This window comes from Chrysemys picta, chromosome 4, assembly GCF_011386835.1.
Source record: "Chrysemys picta bellii isolate R12L10 chromosome 4, ASM1138683v2, whole genome shotgun sequence".
Lineage (NCBI taxonomy): Eukaryota > Metazoa > Chordata > Testudines > Emydidae > Chrysemys > Chrysemys picta.
This window is the reverse complement of record NC_088794.1, coordinates 48,143,311-48,163,273: the sequence shown is the minus strand read 5'-3', so window position 1 is coordinate 48,163,273 and position 19,963 is coordinate 48,143,311. Positions and strand designations below refer to the sequence as shown.

At 40.6% G+C, this 19,963-nt stretch overlaps 1 protein-coding gene across 34 annotated transcripts in view; it reads left to right on the top strand.

Annotated features, from left to right (window-relative positions):
• The window catches only part of IRAG1 (inositol 1,4,5-triphosphate receptor associated 1), a 144,921-nt gene that overhangs the window by 120,439 nt on the left and 4,519 nt on the right, over positions 1-19,963 (top strand). For 30 of the 34 annotated variants that reach the window (XM_065594826.1, XM_065594825.1, XM_065594824.1 and 27 more), the window contains 5 exons: positions 540-647; positions 2,198-2,262; positions 10,402-10,521; positions 12,408-12,536; positions 16,249-19,641. In XM_065594826.1, coding sequence (XP_065450898.1) covers positions 540-647; positions 2,198-2,262; positions 10,402-10,521; positions 12,408-12,536; positions 16,249-16,489 — 663 coding nt within the window. In that variant the 3' untranslated portion in view covers positions 16,490-19,641. Of the gene's footprint in view, positions 1-539; positions 648-2,197; positions 2,263-8,642; positions 10,148-10,401; positions 10,522-12,407; positions 12,537-15,658; positions 19,642-19,963 lie in introns of those variants that run through there. The other 4 variants (XM_065594827.1, XM_065594828.1, XR_010600965.1 and 1 more) reach the window with 4 other exon arrangements.

Here is a 19,963-nt window from a genome sequence, read left to right as displayed (position 1 = left end):
AAAGGGTGTCATAAGGAGAAGGGAGAGAACTTGTTCACCTTAGCCTCTAAGGATAGAACCAGAAACAATGGGTTTAAACTGCAGCAAGGGAGGTCTAGGTTGGACATTAGGAAAAAGTTCCTAACTGTCAGGGTGGTTAAACACTGGAACAAATTGCCTAGGGAGGTTGTGGAATCTCCGTCTCTGGAGATATTTAAGAGTAGGTTAGATAAATGTCTATCAGGGATGGTCTAGACAGTATTTGGTCCTGCCATGCGGGCAGGGGACTGGACTCGATGACCTCTCGAGGTCCCTTCCAGTCCTATAATCTATGAATCTATGCCACCATTTCCTGACTTTTGCAATATTAACATTCTCTTAATATAGTTTTATGTGTGTCTTATCCAAAATAGATAATTGTGTTTGCTGCTGCTAGCATAGGTTAGAATATTTCTGTTGTGTGGATTGTATGAATCTGCTTCTTTACAATACCTACCAACCATAGGGAATTATCTTTCAGTTGAGCTTCTTGTATAATAAAGTTTGTTGTTTAATGACAGAATATGCCTCGGAGGAGAGTCAGTGTTGCTGTTGTTCCTAAATTTAACTCATTACACATTCCTGGCCAGTCACCTACTACGTCACCCATACCTTCAATGCCATCCCTGGTAAGTAAAAATAAGTCCATAATTTAAAGAAATTAACATGTTTCTTAAACCCATGCCATATAGGACTGAGCAAACATTTCTGAAAAATCTGCCATTTGACATTGCAAATTTGAGTGATTCAAACTGAACTCAAGTATATGGTTTAAATTGGGAATATCCATGCTAGTCTCTCCTCACCTTTCCTCAGGACAAAAATGTCTGAGACCCACAAGCTTGAGGAAACACTTCTAAGAAGCCTCACGCCCCCAAGCCTACCTAATTGATTAGGGCTTCAGTAGGACACACAGGGAATTTCGCAGTGCCATGAGCCTGAGTGGAATCTGTGACCCAACCTTTGTGATGGAGATAGTCATAGGTGGCTACGTAGCCCATGCTGCATAAAGGAAGTACCCCGCTCCGAATCAACTTCCTTGTCTGCTTACCTTAGGAACCCAGTGACGCTGTATGTTGGCTGACTGGGGTCCCTAGGCAGCTCAAAGTATAATCAGATTCTACATTATAGTTTCTGTTTATTCAGTGGTGATGTACTATGCATACAAAAGTAAAAATTACTTCCACAGTAGAACCCAGAGGGGATGATAATTTCAGTCATTTACAGCTCTGTTAGTGTGACAGCTTCTAATCAACTGTCACAAAAGTCTTCAGTATAAACCCAAACTGAAAAACTCATACAACAGAAATGTATAACTCCCACGATAGCCTGGGATAAGTAGCTTATTCAACTCCTGTGTTGCCTTTTTTGTTTACAGCGGCATAATCTGATACTACATATTGTTTGCACATTAAAGAAGAACCAAATAAAACTTGAGCCTAACAAATCTACATAACATATTACTCCAGTGCAAAATGCACCAGGTACTCGTAGCTTCAAAGACAGACTAACAGATTCAAGATGACAGATCTAAAACTTTTAAAGTTGTATGGTCAAGGCTCTCGACTGGACGGCCAAAGCTTCTTTAATGGGGATTATTGCAGACAAGCAGCTGAAGAGCAGCACGTCTGACAGAAATGTTTTCAAAGGGGCAGTATCGTTAGCTGGGTGGGAGTTCAAATGAATTTTATCTTTAAATTGAATTAAATTTTAAAACAACATGATTGCATGACTATGTTATGTGCCCACAAGAATTGTTTAAAGACATGAATGGAGGTGAAAATGAAAATTTCATTATTAAAATTTCTCACTGAAAACTCAACAGAGGAAGCACAATTTACAGAAAAGGAAGAGACTGGAAAATAATCAACATACTACTCAGTAGTTAGTACTCAACAAAGGAAGAGACTAAACGACACATACATAAAGGAAGCAAGGTAGAGAGAGAGGCACAAAAGTGGCAAAAACAGCTACTCATCATCTTTAAAGTCCGTTGTTTACAGAAGTAGTTTGAGAGCTCAATTTTCAGGAGATTTTGTGTGATGTATTTGGGAAGAAAAACTTCAGATAAGAAACCCATTAACTTTATCATCATACTGAAGTTGCATTAGAAATCAATTCATGAAACCTAACATTGCATGGAATCTAACATTTTATTTATCATGTTTTCAATTCACAGTCTGAATCACCCAATGGAAGAAGTAGTCTGACATCTACTCCTGCCCTACCAGCTCTTCTAGAGAAGTAAGTGTTCTTAGGTTGTTTTTCATATTGGATTTATTAGACAATGAATGTATTTGATATAAAAATGCAACAATTTCTGTAAGGGAACTAAAATGATCGGATTATGGTCCTTGATGTCAATGAAGCTACACTGATATACACCAGCTGAGGATTTGACCCTATTATTCTACTACTGAGTGATCATATTTTGCATTTCCTGTTTCATGTATGAGGTTGTAACTTAATGAAGCAATGTAACTTTCGTAGAAAATCAGCAATTCCATTTCTACAAAACTAGGCCCTGATCCTGCAAGCTGATCTACACAGGCAGTCATCTGTTTGTTTAGCCCAGGCCCCACTAGAAACACTTACTTTTAAAAATTAAATTTCCCTTGGAAAATAAGGGATTCAAAGTACAGTAAAAATGTTTCATGAAACTCTACAAAGCTTCAGAAACCCATAATTTTTACAAAAGTTCTAGAGGTTTCACAAAACTCAAAACCCCACCAGCTTTTTCTCATCCCTACAGTGCATGAACTGTACTCAATAGTATAGAATGGTTCTGTGCTCTGAGATTTGAGAGGTCATGATTTATTTAGTGCCACATTTAACAAAAATTGCTGCTTAATTTAGTTGACCCTCATGATGATGCTATGGAAATCTTTCAATGGTTTGGATTTAAATTTAGACATGTTTTTAGATTTCTGTATTGCACCCATATAGTATATGTTTCATGCCGCTTTTAAGCAAGATGAAAGCGGAAATGGGTACATCCAGAAAAATTTCTGCACACAATAGAACAGCTCCATAACATGCTTTCCAAAGCTTTTGTCTGCTATATTGTCTCGGAAACTCTCTCTTTGGACCTTTTTCATCATATCACAATGCTGATGTATCTATCAGCCTTAAAAACTCTTTCTTTCTTCTCTGTCTCTGTTCTTTTCCCCCCACTGCATTCCTCATTTTTCTTTTTTTCAGCCTTAGATCTGAGTTCAAGCTGCTGGTTCTAAGTGTAGTCTGTAAAGCTGTGTGCACCTTGTACAGCCTCTGCGAAGGTCCAGCAAACTAGCCCATAGAGAGAGCTCTGTTTCTTTAATTCTTCAGTTTGTGAAATAACAGTCCTTCTTTTCTTTAAACATTCCTCATTTTTGCTTGTCTGGGCACATATTTTGTTCATACTGCAGACTGTCTGCCCACAGTGTTCTTTATCAACTTATTCTGCTTCTTAATTTACTTTCATTTTACACTTTCGTATACTCTTTAATACCAAACAGTTTCCCCTCTTCCTGCTCCCTTCTTTTGAACCATTAATGCAGAATTAAAGGGTCTCTGTCCAACCCTTGCATCTAACAGTCCTTTCCCAGTATTCCCCTTGTTATGTTATATAATCTCGTCTCGAACATCTGCATTGATGATGGTACAATGACCTCTGTTGACAAAGGTGCTTTGTCGTCTGGCCACACCAGCAGAAAGGCAGGAGGTAATGGATGTGGTTTAATTAGGCCACAAATTTATTCACTTAAAATATCTGGGAGTAGCCAGCAATAAATTGTACAGTGCAGATCATCATCATTGCCACATAATCCCCAACTGGGTCCCAGCCATCCTGCTGCTGGGACACTGCTGCCCTTCTTTGCCATCATTGAGGGGGGCTGTAAAAGGAAAGAGGGTTGGCTCTTTGGTGTACCAGACATAGGAGCCCCCAATCCCCCTTTCTTCAGCTCCCTTAAGGGATGCTTTCTTTCAAAGCCCCTTTGAATCCATTTTATCTGATAACCATGTCCCTTCCGTACGGAGTACCTGCACTGGACATCTGCCACAATGAGCTTGGCTGCCTCTGGCCCATCGTCCGCGAGTTTCCAAGATAGTTACTGATTCCTTCCTGAATAGCGGACAAAAATGTCTCTAGTTGCATTGGTGTACCCCATCCTCCCTAAATAACTTAGATGCCCAGTAAGATAAACCCCTTTCATTACCTATGGATTTAGCCACTTCCCTATTCACATATCCCCCAGTCAGATCAATCCATGGAGGCTTCACTGCCACACCCTGCACTGTAATATGTCAGACCAAATAATTGTCATTCCAGGGCAAAAATCCTGGATCTGCCTCAAATCCCTCTTAGCTCTGATCATCAATTCAACTCCCCTACACCTTCCCAAATCATTTTCACCAAGATTAACAATAACCGCATCCAGTGCCTGCTCCTGGGCCTCCAAAGAGTATACAAGGGGCATTACAATGAGCAAGCCTCTCCTTCCGTGCCAGCTTAGGATTGCCTCACTACCAAGACCCAGCTGTTCCCTCCAGACAACCTGGAAGGCCACTTAAGCACCCAGTTTACAATGCTGTGCTCTCAGATTTGACGCCACCAGTCCCGTGGCCTGTTTGCATGATTCTGAAATTGGAAGCACAGGAGAATTAGCTTTGATTCTCTAACTGGGGTCTCCCCTACATCCTGTATGCATTTGACTGCCATCGCCAAATTGCCTGCATCACTGTGGCCCCTCACCCAAGTTAGGCCGAAGCTGTCGTAGCCCCGATTTGGAATGAGTGGGAATTAAATTCATCCACTGGTAGCTCCAACTTTGTAAGCCCCTTTCTGAAAATTTTAACAAATGTATATGTTATGAGGATTCTTCCATCCCTGTTCTTCCATCCCCAACCAGTCTCATTGCTATATAAGTCCTTAATGCCCCCACTGGGTAAATCCTGGCCTCACCCCTTTCCATTGTGAACTAACTTTGTCCCCACCCCCCACGCCATCTGTTTTCAACATCCTCAGGGTCAAGATGACTGACCACTCCTCCCATTGTAAATCTCACACCACTCCAAAGCCCTTCCTGATGTATCCCTCGCTCACGCAGGCACTGGTTCGCTGACTCTGAAAGCTCCAAAAAACACTACCTGGACTGCAGTTTTGAACAAGGCCACCTCCTGTCCACTTCTGCGTTTTTGGTGGAGAACTTGCATCAAAACCCTAAGTGTCTGAACAGTGATGGGACAATGGGGATCCTTTCTAGGGCCTCTGTCGCAAAACCTACTAAAAACCTCCAGACTCAGAATCCGCTACAAGGAGCTGGGTAACCTCTCATTCGACTGACAAATATAAGGCCCAATAGGTGACCAGAAATGGCTGATGATGCCAGCCCACAGAGGGCCAGCGACACTGTGTATTGAAGTATCTGGTCTTCTGGAATAGGTCAGGTCATCCACAGGCCCCCCATCTCTGAAAATGCACAAAATCATTGAACCTCCTGTCATAGACTTAAATGTTCGTGCTGCTCCTGATCTCTTTAATACCCTGAGAGCCTTCATGTCCCCTGGTCCCAGAGTGTTATGGGTATCCATTCTGGTTCCTTGTTGGTTTCTGGTGCCAGGTCCCAAAATTTGTCCACTTAAAATTGAGAGAATGCATCAGAGACACTATTTTCAATCCCAGGTACATATCTGGCAGAGAAACATTTTAAGAGTTAAACACTGTAGTACAAATGCACTTACCAGCTTTATAACCCTGGCAATCTGGAGGACTGGCAATTGATCATATGTGCTACGGCTATGTTGTCAGTCCAAAAACGCATGCTTTTGTTTGCAAAATCCATTCCCCAAATAGTCTCTGCTATCAAAATGGGAAAGAATTCCAGAAATGTTATACCTTTTATTATACCTTTTAGTATCCAATCTAAGGGCCATTTCTTGGCACAGCACCTGCCTTTGTAAAATACCCCAAAGCCTATTCGCCCCAGTGCATTGTAATGAATCTTTAACTCTGCCTCTATCATCCATTCCTCCCTCCAAAAAGACACTCCATTAAAATGATTCAGAAACCGTTCCATGATTCCTAAATCCTCCTTCATCTCTTTATTAACAATTTGAAAATGGATGGGCTTCGATATTCCCGAGGTGGCAGCTGACAGTCTGGTGCAAAATGTCCACCCTGGTGCCACCAATTGACATGCAACATTTCAAAGTCCAATAATAGATTGCAGCTCCCGCAGTATAAACTTCCTGGCTGCTCTAGCCTTGATGATCAATTCCAGAAGTTCCCCCAGTTTATCCTGGGGGAGTCTAGATATACCAGCCCGCATATCTAACTCACTCCCCAGATGGGTCAGTTAAGTAGAGGAGTCCCTCTGTTTTTTTCATCAGCCAGAGGTACCCCCAACCTACCAGTGAAAGACTAGGCTGACTTGCTCCTCAGAATCTGCCCTGCCTGCACACAAAAAGTCATCCAATTAGTGAACCTCCTGCTATAAATAAGACTCCTGTACCACTTCCCATTCCAGCAGAGTGCTGAATTTTTCAGACTCTGAGTATGAGATGGGTAATCCCAACAGGAGGGACTTATCAAAATAAAACTGACCTTCAAAACAGAAACCCAAAAGATTAAAATCGGAAGGATGCACTGGCAGCAATTGACGTGCTGTCTTGATGTCACATTTTGAAAACAGTGCCCCACAAACAAGTCCTAACCAGGCACACAGGAGGAATAGAGTACTGAACATAATTGTGAGTAATTAACTGAATTGCCCCGTGGGGATGACAAATGGTAAATCAAGCAAGATTTGCCAGCTGCCTTCTTAGGAATCAAGCCCTGGGGAGAAAACCCACAGGTTCCTCATAGGTAAGTGATTGAATGGCCCTGCTTTTTAATTTAAGGTTATTACTTCTTGTAATACATAGTCAACCTCAAATAAGCCTTCCTCCTCCATGTTATGTCCTCTCAGTTATTTGTGTAGCTCTATCATACCTTCATGTCTTTCAATTATATGCACTAAGTTGCGTTCCTTTAGCCTTTCTTCCTGCCATGTCTTCCTTCCATTACTGCTCTATATTTTCCTTTATTGCTGTGCAAGCATGCAGCCTACAAGTGCCTATATTCACTTTCCTTCTGTTTTTAATACTGGTGAGTTTTGTGGGTTGGTTTGTTTTAGTTTTTTATGGTTTTGTGGGGGGGAATGTCATTTTGGCTTTGGTCGGTTTGTTTGTTTTGTGGGTTTGTTTGTTTGTATTTTTTGTTTTCTTTTTGTTTTTGTTTGGAATCTGGTTGGTTTTTTTTAAGCTTCCCAAGCTAGCCCAACTTCTTCTCTCCGTCTATTCTCCCAAATGGTACCTCCAAGAGTATTATAAGCAACTAACAAAATAAGGATGCAAGCAGACATCATAATAAATGACCAATTGTAAGGCAGTAAATGATTTTAATTATCTGAGATCATATATACCTAACTAAGGAGATGTTTCCAAAGAATTCAGAAGAAGATTAGGGATGGCTCACTCAGCTATGCCCTCCCTTAAGACAGTGTGAAAAACCATGGCATCTCGAAATGTACAAAGGTGTGACTGGTGAAAAGCCTAACTTTTTCCATAGCGATTTTGGGTGTGAATTGTGGGAAGTTAATGCTGGTGACAAAAAGAAAATTGAAGCTTTTGAAATGTGGTGATGGCAAAGACTCCTATGTATCTCCTCGACTGGGGGGGGGGGGGAAGACTAATGGCTATTTTAGAAATATTATTTTAGAGAGACAGACTCTGATGGCAGAAATCAACAGACACAAACTTATGTACTTCGGTCATAAATGACATAGAGATGGAAATAGCCTTGAGAAAGTTAGTAGGGAAGGAATGGAGCAGGGTCATCATAATAGGGGATGTCCAGCAAGGAGATGGATGGATGATGTGCAGCAGATCAGCCACTGAGTGCTTGAAATTAGTGATGGATTGTTTAAGGCTTCTGAAAGTTCTGTTATTATGTCACCAATATTGAGACATGAATAAATGGATTTATTTACTTTACTTACTTATCAAATAAGGTACTGCTTAACATGAGCAAGACTGGAAGTCTCGGGCCCCTACAGAACTGCTCTATTGAAAAACATATATGCAGCTATAGAAATTTCTAAAGATGGTATACAAATATTTGGGTAGAGCATGCCCAAATAAAAGTGTTAGTCTCTAAGGTGCCACAAGTACTCCTCATTCTTTTTGCTGATACAGACTAATACGGCTACCGCTCTGAAACCTGATACCTAGTTGAGTTTTATCGCAACTAATTTCTTGAACTTATGAACATAAATTATGTTGTACACTACACTTTTTAAGATTTTGTATATTTGTGGCTTGCATTGGATCACTTCCCTGTTCAAATCGTGACAAACACAAAGCTTCTGTAATAATTTGATGATAAAGACGACTATGATATGGAAACAGACTGAAAAATAAACACATGATATTTTGAGATGGGAACAGAAGACACACCCAAGCTTTTTGTGCAGATTTTGACAAAGGATTTCCATTGTGGACACAGGATGTGCTGCACTTAAAAGCTGTGTGCACGCGAATGTATGAAAGCATACAGCATATTGACAGGCTCTTGTCCATGGCAAAACACTTATCTCTTGCAGGAAACATTGCACATTCTAAGGAAGTTGCTTGCTGACATTTCAGAATTAAAAGATAAGTAACTTGTTGAAGGACAAGATGATGCTAAAAACCTGCTTGGTATATTGTGTATTTTTAACAATCTTAGCTTGGACTATGTTAAATATCATTTGAAATTATTTGCATTATATTGTGTTAATCTGGATCAAAATTTGTTAAGATGCTTTAGGCATTATGCAGAATTGAAAATGTCAAAATATGCAGTTCCCGTTCAGGTAAAGAATGTTAACTTTCATCTTTTTAGTTTGCTTTAAATCTCAAGGTATGTTTTGTTTTATCCCCATTATGCTTTACTGAAAGCTCTAATATTCTAAAGATGGGGAAACAGTAGATATAAATGACACAAAGGGATGGGTATTCAGCAATGCTGTTAATTTTTGGTCCAATCATGCTGTCCTTACTTGAGGAAAATTCCCACTTGAGCAAAATTCTTGTCAAATAGAGGTTTCCCTAAATTTGGCCCATCTCTTGTAACAATAAAGAGATTCCAAAATGATCAGAAATCTAATCAATCTTTTCTCAAAAATAAATTATTTTTTTAAAAGTCCATATTATTCAGTAACAGATGCATGTCTTGAAGATTTCAGGTTAATGGCTTGTAAGTATGTAGAAGATGTGGGGCCCACTGGCTCCCTGGTGTAAGCTTGTGCAGCTCTATTGACTTCAGTAGAGTTATGCATATTTGCCCTGTGCCAAATTTGGCCCATGAAGTGCTGGATTTCCAGAAGTAAATAAGAAAACCTTGTCTCGTGGTAGTTCAAATTGCTATAAATGTTCTCTTAAAAGAATCAATTGACCACAGATAATCTGTCCTCCTCCAATGGGATCTGATCCCATACCGTTGAAGTCAATGGGAGTTTTGCCGCTCACTTCAATGGTAATAAGATCAGGCCTATTTAAAGAGTTCTAGTTGCTTGAAGTTTGGACGAGACATATATCTGAAATTATTCCCTGACTTTTCTAGATTCCAACACTCTTCAAGTGAGTTAAGATTTATGATCCAGAGACAAATAATTTTTTCATTGTGTGGCTAAATATAGATTTGGCCCTTAATCTTTCAAGTAAAAAACATTTTCTTCACAAAACATTAATTATCATCTTCCTTTCTATCATTCACAAATATATATACAATTAAGCAATATGCAGTGGCTTATATTAAAGCTAAACATTCAAAGATCTTAAGTCAAAATGAAAGTACACATGTGTCTATATGTATGAATACAGCATATGCAACCCATGAGAAGATAGATTAATATGCAGAAGAAAAATAAGAGGAGAAATATTAAGTGAATAGCCATTGTTTATCTGTATTATCTTTCTTTGTCATAACAGACTTCAATTTCTAGGAAGTCTTTTAGAAAGTCCAGGGGAGAAATGGGTTAAATGGAGAACAAACTAATGCTGAATATGAGCAAGGGAAAAAAAAAACTCTAAAAAAAATCCAACATTTAATGCCTTAGAGACCTGTCAGTTACTGCTCTTTAGATAGTGATCTTTTAAATTAAAAGCTTGCTTAGAACCATTGATTTTCTCTTTTACAAGGCTTTTCCGCAAGGTAGTTGAAAAGAGGGAATTCAGACCTCCCCCCAAAGATACATTTGAGTTTATCATAACAGGATCAGAATTAATATGAAAGGAATTGCATCGTTCTCCAATTGCGTATTCCAACCACAACACTTTCCAATGCTATTTTTCCTTTCTCTTTTTCTTTCATCTTGTCAGTGGAAAGTCAAATGGAGAGCATGACCGTGAATCGCCTGCTTCTCTGCTGACGCAGATCTGTTCGGAAGAGATCAACCCTGAGACAAAAGCCAAGATAGAGGAGGAAGCTTATAAGAAAGGGTGAGAGTGTTTATGTGAACTGAATTCCCCAGGAGGGATTTACCAGTTTAGGACACATCCTTTAAGGATATAAAGCAACTGTAAGTGTATGTGCACCACTTTCACTTCTCCATTAAGATGAGAGCCAAATACTTCAAAATAAGTGGACGATAGAAACAACATTTACTGAGTTCCCCTTAAATGACAAAACCTATTATCAACAATATGTTGATTTGTAATGTGTAAATAAATAATGTAGGAATAACTACCCCGGATAAAAAGAGTAAATTAAAATAATTCTGATAATGTGCAACAGTTTTAATGTCTCTATACAATGTGCTGATATATTTAATGTTTATTTTACTATCCTGCATAATAGCTTCCCTAGCATCAGAGCAGCTAGCACTTATTTAAGAAACTAAGGAACATAATTTTATTAAAGCTATAAAAACAAACAAGAGCTAGATAAAAATTGACAATTAAAACAGTAGTTAACCCAAGTAGCTATGCTCCACCATACATCACGCCTTGAAGCTCATTAGTCTCGGCTGTGGTTCCAGCAAACTCCCAAAAGGAGCTATTTCCAAGGCAGAAGCTCTCAATTGAGAAAATTCTACTTCCAGCCCTGAAGAGTTTTCATTAGGAACTGATAAACCTAGCAGGATGGCTCTTGTTAACTGCTACAGTGGGATACTGGGTAAAAGGTTTTATCTCAGATAACTGTATCCCAGACCACTCAGAGCTTCAGAGATCATCAGCAACATTAAATCTGCAGCCAGAAGTGAACAGGAATCCATAGGTGAACATGGCCACGGCAACTTATCCCAAGCTGTATTCAGCACCAGCTATAGGTTCTGGATGAACTTCAAGAGTATCTCTACGTGAAATGTCTTGCATTAATCCAAACTGGAGGTAACACAGTCCTGAATAACTTGCAAAGTCAGCAATATATAGAAATGTTTGCAGCCTCCTAGACATCTCTACTTGAGGAAAGACTTCATGGGCCCCTACTGCTCTCCAAGATCAGGAGATCTACAATAAGAACTCCAAGGATGTGAACCCAATTGGTGAAAGCTGGGCAGTTTTCCAGCAAATCACTTCTGTTTTATCTGAACTGAGTCACAGCTGGTCACCTTTAATCACTATACCAATCTTGGTCAGACATTGGGAGAGTAGTAAGACTGTAGAATCTGGGCTCAGTGAAAAGGAGATGCAAAGCTGAATGTCATCAGCATTGTAAGGATAGAACAGCCCAAAACATCTCCCCTAGGCCTTGATTCTGCAAAGGGTACAGCAGAGTTTGAGGTCCAGCACAAGGTTGAGCAAAGAATGTATATGGGTCTGAGTAAGACTGAAGACTTGACATAGCCTTTTGCACAACACAGACATAAGTTTCATGCCCTTTGTGAACCCACTCCTGTAGTCACAAGAGCTCAGAGTAATCAATGGACAGTGGGTCTAACTGTCTTCAAGTGCATAGAAAAAGCTCCACCACCCTGTAAGGAAAGGCAGTGAATTCATCCTAAAGAAGCTAATGATAATAGTGTATCTTTATTTCTGGGATGGGACTGGAAGCAACTGGTAAAGTCCAGTGTCCAAAGCGACTCAAAACCCACCCCTCCCATGCGACACCACAGCAGTTGTGATCAATTGAGAACTATAACCCATATTTGCAAGGTGATGGATTCAATGATCTGAACTAATATAAATCTATGTAGGAGGAAGGGACAGTGGGAACGTTTGGTATCTTAGTGGCCTCTGCCAATATTTTCCTGTTGCCTAGGCACTACACCACAAGCAGTATTTGTATTTTATTTAATATGTTCACTAAATGGCCAGTTCTTCACTGAACAAGAAAGGTATTTACTTGGCACTTCTAGACTAAGAAATATGTTTTATGCTTAAAGTTATCAGGAAGGCTTAAAGAAAACCAAAGAACTTCATGAGCTGAAAGAGGAAGATGAAGAGAAAACAAATGAAATCCCTGATGAGCATGAAGAGGGTGAAAGTGAAGAGATAAATAATACGAAAAACAGGTGAGAATTGAGTGTGGTGCATCTGTCAGGAGGCCAGTTTAATTTGAGATACACAGCTGAGTACTTCACACTGTTATCCACATCTCATGGTATTTTTTGGCTTACCTCCAGGAATACCTTTTGAAGGTTGCAGTTAAGTTATATTTTCCAAAGACCTGGTCCTGAAAGGTAATGAGCAGCTGAAGTTCCCATGGACTTTGGAAGTTGCAGATGCTCAGCACCTCTCAAGATCAGGCATTCAGTTTGTGCATGCACCAAGTGCTTCAGTAAATGCTGAATTTGCTGACACAAATGTGCGATATGCAGTCACAATGGGTGAGCATGCGCAAACAGAACCCTACGTTTTGCCTCTGGGGGTGTGTCAGTGCAAACCCCTCTCCTTCACCCCCCATAAGAGTGCAGCTTACTCTAACTGTCCACAGGTCCTATTCTGCAGAATAATGCAGGGTGGAGAGGCATGGAATTGCCTCCTTCCCACCCCTGCTTGACTTCTTTGGTGAACCCCAGGGGAATTTGAACGACCAGGCATAGTTCAGCTCTGAGAGTTACAGGCAGCACTATTTAGAAATTTGTCCCTTAGTGTTTTCAGGGATATGGAGATATGTAGCAGCATCCCTGCAGAGGCCTCCTGGCTTCTGCTCCCGCTGGGCTGAGAAAGTCACACAGAGACCTCTAGGTGCAGTGCCCACCTGGTGCTTTTATTTACCAGCTGTACTCCCACCACCTTTCCACCATACAAGTAGTCCCCTTCTTACAGTCCACCAGCAGGACAGAGGGTCAAGCTATCTCTCTCTGCTTCCCCTCACTGCCTTTCCTTGACTGCAGCTTTCCTCTTTCCAGCTCCCCCCAACTTTCTTATCCAGCCCCAGCCTAATGAGTCAGCAGCTGTTCAAGCTTCCCCAGTCAGGGCCAGGTGGTCTACCCAGCTCCAATTTACCTCCCTTAATTGGAGCTGGAGTAGGGTTACCATACGTCTGGATTTTCCCGGACATGTCCGGCTTTTTGGGCCTCAAATCCCCGTCCGGGAGGAAATCCCCAAAAGCTGGACATGTCCGGGAAAATAGGGAGGGAGGGGTCCTGGGGCTTGGGTCCAGGCCAGAGCCTGGGGCCGGCAGTGCTCGGCCGGGGGCCGGGGCCGCTGGGGCTGGCGGTGCCTGGCCGGGGGCTGGGGCCAGCGGTGCTCGGACGTGGGCCAGGGCCGCCGGGGCCAGGGTGGGCCGGAGCCGCTCGGCTGGAACCAGGACTGGCGCCCCAGGGCCCAAGTCGAGCTGGGCAGGAGACGCCAGGGCCAGAGCCTCTTGGCCTGGGCCGGCCGGCCAGCCGCCAAAGGAAGCCACTCGGCCGGGGGGGCCGGACTGGGGCCGTGCTGCGCCCCGCCCCAGCTTACCTGCTGCCTCCCTGTTTCAGGCTTCCTGCGAACATTTGATTCGCGGGAAGCAGGGGAGGGGGAGGAGCAGGGGGGCGGAGCGTTCAGGGGAGGGGGCAGAGTTGGGGCGGGGACTTTGGGGAAGGAGCGGAGTTGGGGCGGGGCCGGGGTGGGGAAGGGGCGGAGTTGGGGCAGGGGCGGAGTGTCCTTTTTTTAAATTAAAATATGGTAACCCTAAGCTGGAGTGACAGAGGGTTGGTTAAGCAGTTTTCTGCTTAGCACCCTGTCACAAGATACCTTCTCCAAAGCATATTCCTGCCTATAAAGGCAGGACTCTATTACAAAAAATGTATTTCTCAACGTATACATTAAGAAAACCACCCAAGAAAGCTCACATATGGGCAAAGGGTCTCTTGCTTAGGTAAAAGCAACATTTCACAGATGTGCATCACATAAACACCTGTAAAAGATAATACTGACTGAGAGGTGAGCAGATAGATGTGCACTTAAGAGATCCATTCCCATTTGTAGTTCTGCATCTGTTACATATTTAAAGGTCAATTAAGCAAAAATAAATCTAGCTGTTTTTGCCTTCCAAGTCTGCACAAAGGCAAAAAAAGCCCTGTTAAAAATCAACCTCTACAGTGTGTGCACTACAGCCAAGCAAAAATCAGAATTTCAATGCCATGAGAAAATCTAATATATCAACATTTGCTTTTGTCCCAAACTGGGATACAACATTGAAATATCAAAATTTTTCACAGAATAAACTATTCCAAAAAATTTCGATTGGGAAATGTCTAAACATTTTTGACATTTTTTTGAGCAAAACAAACGTTATTTTCCCAAATCAAAATGTTTCATTTTGGTTTGTTGAACTGACCCAAAACACTGAGTTTCAAGTCACATTATTAATATGCAGCTCCCAATGGTTTGCCTCCTTGGAGCTATAATTCAAGTGCCGGATGCTGCTATTCACCACTGAGAACCAGGCTCCCTGGCTGGACTACATTTCCCAGGATACTCCAGGCACCTTGGTCAGAAACTCTGTCGATTGCATCCTGGGAGATGTAGTCTAGCAAGGGAGCCCAGCCTTGAAGAGAGAATGGGGGCCCATACTAAAACTCCTATGAGACAATATGGCACAATAAGGAAACACTGTTTTATGTTGAACTAACTCAAAAGAAAACTTCGTCAGTTCAACAAACCAAAATATTTTGTTTTGGTTTTCGGAGGGAAAATATCAATTTAATAGAAACTGCATTTTCTGTTGGAGCAAAAAACAAATTTAATGGAAAGTCCCAACCAACTCTACAGTGCAGCATGGAAGAAGGTGGGGTTTTTTGTTTTGTTTTTTGGTTGGTTGGTTTTGTTTGTTTGTTATAAGATTTTTTTAAACAAATTGCTTTAAAGATCATTATGCTGGTGATAGTGAACATCTGTTGTTTCAGTATATGACCACATTGAAACTGTAGTGTGAGGTGGGCTAACCATGAGCAAAAGTGATGAGAATTCTAGGATGTGTATTGAAAAGGACAGGAACACTTAATAAAGGTTCTGAAGCTTCTTCCTCTTACATTGTTTAATGGGACTTTTGAGTCCAGTACTGGACACCTGACCTGAAGCCTTTGAGGCATAATTTACAAGGCTTGCTGCAGCTAATTGCCCTTTCCTCTTGCGGATAGGTTGATGTTCTTGTGTGGATGTACCCATTCTATTTGATTATACCTACACATTCTTATATTTTAAAAAACAGGCATTTGTACATTACAGAAGCACAGAACATTGATCAAAGCAGGTAGAACATCTGACCAGAAGCTGAGGCAGGTCTAGGAGGAACCCAAAGATCCCAAACCTCTTCATTCTGGGGTCCACCATATTTTGCCCTGTAATTCACCCTTCTTCTAAATCTCTGCAAACATGTGGCCCATCCCATGGTCCGAATGTCAGACTCCCTACTGGCAAGTCATGGAGACTTGTATTGGAAAGGAACTTTTCTAAAATTATTTAAATTAAGCAAATTATGAGCTAAACAGGATCTGAAATATTGTCAGAGTCTAGTAATGGGACTGCCTTTTTGAAAGAGAGGGAAGCGGGGGACTGGAAGTCTCTCCCTGTGGGGGACTCTGGAAAAGTAATTCATTTAATATCGATCTACATTTCTGTTTATGTATTTGTAAAAAGGACATAACAATATGGTTTTTATCTAGCAGTCTCTGTGTTGGTCCTTGTATGAAAAATGGCACAGCATATAATTGCAAAGTTATTCATAGTCAAAGTATTAAGGTGATTGACTTGTATATAATTATTATAGAAGAACACTTATATCTTTTTTCCATTTTACAGCAAACTTGAAGTTGTTATTAATTATTTACATATACTGTACCCAAAACTGTGTAAACACTGGAATGTGGTCTGGATTGTAGCAGCTGCGATAATCATTTTTGCTGCGCTGTTGGGGATCTACCATTCATACAACTCCTGTGTTGAATTATCAGATGGACCCGAGGGGAAAGCCACCTGTTCTGCTGTCCAGCAATACTCCTGGTGGAACTCAGGACTTCAGCATGAGCAAGGCACAGAATAATAAACAAATTATAAAATATTTACGGTACATCAGTCAGCACACATTTTAAAACACGGTTATTAAAGCAAGGTAGCACTTTGTCATTTTCCTGTTGCTAAATATGATCAGTAAGCCACACTAGTTATTCTATGCCATCAGGCTTGGGAATGGATTGTGATTTACCTAGTGAAATTGACCATCTGATAAATACTTCTGTCTTTTTGTCATGATAATTGTATCTGACTGATATGACTTCATACAAATAAAGTCACATTTAAATCATGCCAAGGTTGTGACAGTCACCAGCAATAGCCAGGATATTCAAAGGGAAGACTGATACATTAGACCTTAATTCATGCACTTTTGAGGAAAGCCATAAAAGCTACCAATTATAGAGTATTTGCTTTAACTTTGCATTTCTTGGCTTTTATTGACTGATGTCATAACTTTCACAGCAGTTATATATTTAGGATTTTTTTAAAAATGTAATGTCCTTGTTTAGAATGAGTGGGTGGGAAAGAAAGGCCTTTTGCTGAAGACTAAAAATATTATACAAGGCCAAATTTATCCTTGGTGTATTTCCATAATATGAGTTACACCAAGGATGAGGTTGGCCCAATAATCATGCAACAATGCAAAATGGAATGCTGACTAAATACATGTTTTGTATTGCTATTCATAATGTATTGCAAGAGGGGAAACCACTCCATTGTTTGAAGTGGGTTTATGTTAAGGACTAAATCCAGGTCTGTGTGGCAAACAGACCAAGTGCCCAGTGTGTCTCAGAGCCTCTTTGTATGTCAAAGGGACGTGCTGTGTGGTGCATTTTGCTGCTCTTCTGAACAAGAGTGCAATGCACTCCCCACTAGCAGTTGCTACTGATTGCAGCAAAACAATTGCTGCTTGGCAGGTTAGACATATCCCCTAAGCTTCAGACCACAGCACACTAAGAGAAGGGGTGAAGCCCAGCAGGTGAACTATGGATGGATTCTGCCCAGCTGCGTGCACTGCAGGCAGAGACTCCCTATGTCCTTTTCATCCTCTTGCACAACATCCCCCAGCACTGGTCAGAGCTGAACCCTGTGTGTGTTCAAAGTTCTTACTGATTTAGTGTCCTCATGTAAAGAGGTCATTGTGCACATGCAGCAGCTCATTTTAGAATCAAATGCTGTGTGTGTTAGCGGGTCGAATATATTTTCAAAACTCCAGCATGTTATTAGGCCATTACAGAGTAATCATTTTTAATAATCCACTTATCTGGGAGTTATAGAAGCGCACAGAAGAATAAGAAAATATTTACCCAATGTCAAAGCTTTAGTGCATGTATAATTTCAAAATGACCAAATCATTTTTGAAGAAAATTCCCCCGTGAGTTAAGGTACTGAAATGTCTGGCACTTAAGAGTATATTGTATGTACCTGCAGAACTTGAGTTGGGATTTCTGGTCAAGTAAGTTCATCTTTCCATTGCTATACACTTGAATACAGCTGAACTTTCAGAGTGTGACACTGGAGAGTATTGTTGGGTCTCAGATGTGTCGGTGTTTTGTGGGATTATGAATCTAGTTTTCTGAGTGACTAATGGCAATTTCCCCTTGGGAAGGATAAGGAAGCCATGTGCAGTACCTAATTCTGACTTATCTGCAGCCAGTAGCAGGATGTTTTCTTTCAATATAGTCCCCAAACTCCCAGCTAATGAAACTAGCTGGGAGAATAAAGGTTTTTAACTGACTCAAAAGTGTTTTAACTCCGATTTCTCCCACCAAAAATAACAACTAAAACTCTCTGGAGAGATTTTTCTCTTTAATGTTAACGAACTCACTGTTTTACCATGATAGTTACAGACAGATATTGCTCCAGGAAAATATCAGGTGGCCACCACTGTCGCTAAACAAATTGTGCTTGATTTAACCATTTGGTGTCTTTAAAAAAAAAAACACCTCTGGAGGAGTAAAAGAATCAAAGTGATTAAGGAAGCTCCGTAAGGCTAAAGGAAATGTGCCATTTGTTCTCTGTCTGTAAACAGCGAAGAATCAAATAGAAAATTTATAAAAACTCAATTGTTTCTCAGTTTGGGTGCAGCTAGAAGGCCTAACAGATTCAGACTCCTCCATACCAAAAGATGGACTTTACTCAAATGGTGAAATTAGTATGTTTGATGACCTGAGCATTAGTGTGATTAGGTGTCCTTTACAAAACAAAGCATTGGTACTGATAATTCCTGTGGTTCAGCCAGGGCCAAATCCCTCTGCCCTTACTCACATGGGCCCTGATTCAGCAAAATACTTATGCTTGTGCCTAACTTTAAGCATGTGAGGAATCCCACTGACTTCAATGAGACTAGTCACATGTTTAAAGTTAAGTATGTGCGTGAGTGCTTTGGGGATCTGGACCACAAGAGGAAATTTGCCCCAGTATAGAGGGCATGCACACCCCATCTGGAACTTAATTAGTGCATCAGCCTTTCGTGAGCTCACTGCACAAGGGTGAATTTCACCCATGAGTTGTTCCATTGGTTTGAGTAGAATTTCTCCCATGGATCAGATATGCAGAATTTAGCCTCCAGAGTCTTTGGTTATTAGCAGCTTGGGGGAAGGATGGGGAAAGGGCAAGGTGTTTTAAAGGGGATTAAAAGATGAAAATGAAATAAAGTGAAAAATAATTTTGGGATATTTTTATACTTACTGTAATTAAGCTGCCCACTTAAAATAATAGCACCACGGTGGCTGTAACAGCATATTAAATACTTTACCTTGTTCAACTAATTAATGAATATACTTTTATGTTTAGTGAAAATTAGGGTTGTGCTCAAAAAATTCTAAAATCAAATTTTGTCAGTCTGATTTTAATTTACTATATCTGAAAAGAAAACTTCTATTCTCTGTGTTCATAAGGCATGTCAGATTACAAACAATAGGTCAATTATTTATACTATTAATACTGAAATAGTTTTCTTGGGGTGCAATATTTATTTTTCTGCTTCAACAAGACACGTTTATTGTTTCTCATGCACAGCACTGATGTTTTTAGTAGAAAGAATTGAAAAGGGGCACTATTTTTGTGTATCATATTATTTAAATTTGTAACATTGTAAGACCTTGCACAAGTGTGCTAGTATTGTACTGTATAGTATCACATACTTGAGTTTTGAAATAAAAATACGGTTTAAAAGTCCTTTCAGTTCCCAGCACAAGACTTATTTAAGACATGCGCACATATCTAAGACTGAACTTGTTAAGATGAATCCTACCCCTATACAGGTTTTTGCTAGGAACCATAACAACAATTTAACGATGAACTAGTAATTAAGGTTTCCATTCCAAACTTACTTCCACTTGGCTTACTGTGTAATTTGAATAGAAGTATAAAGTGTTGGTGCCCCTCTCACTCTCATTCCAGTGATGCAAGAGCAATCTATGTCCTTCTGGAACTTTGGGTACATCTCAAGTAAAACCTGTTATTCACCAAGAAGGTGTGCACCATAGCCTTCTAATAA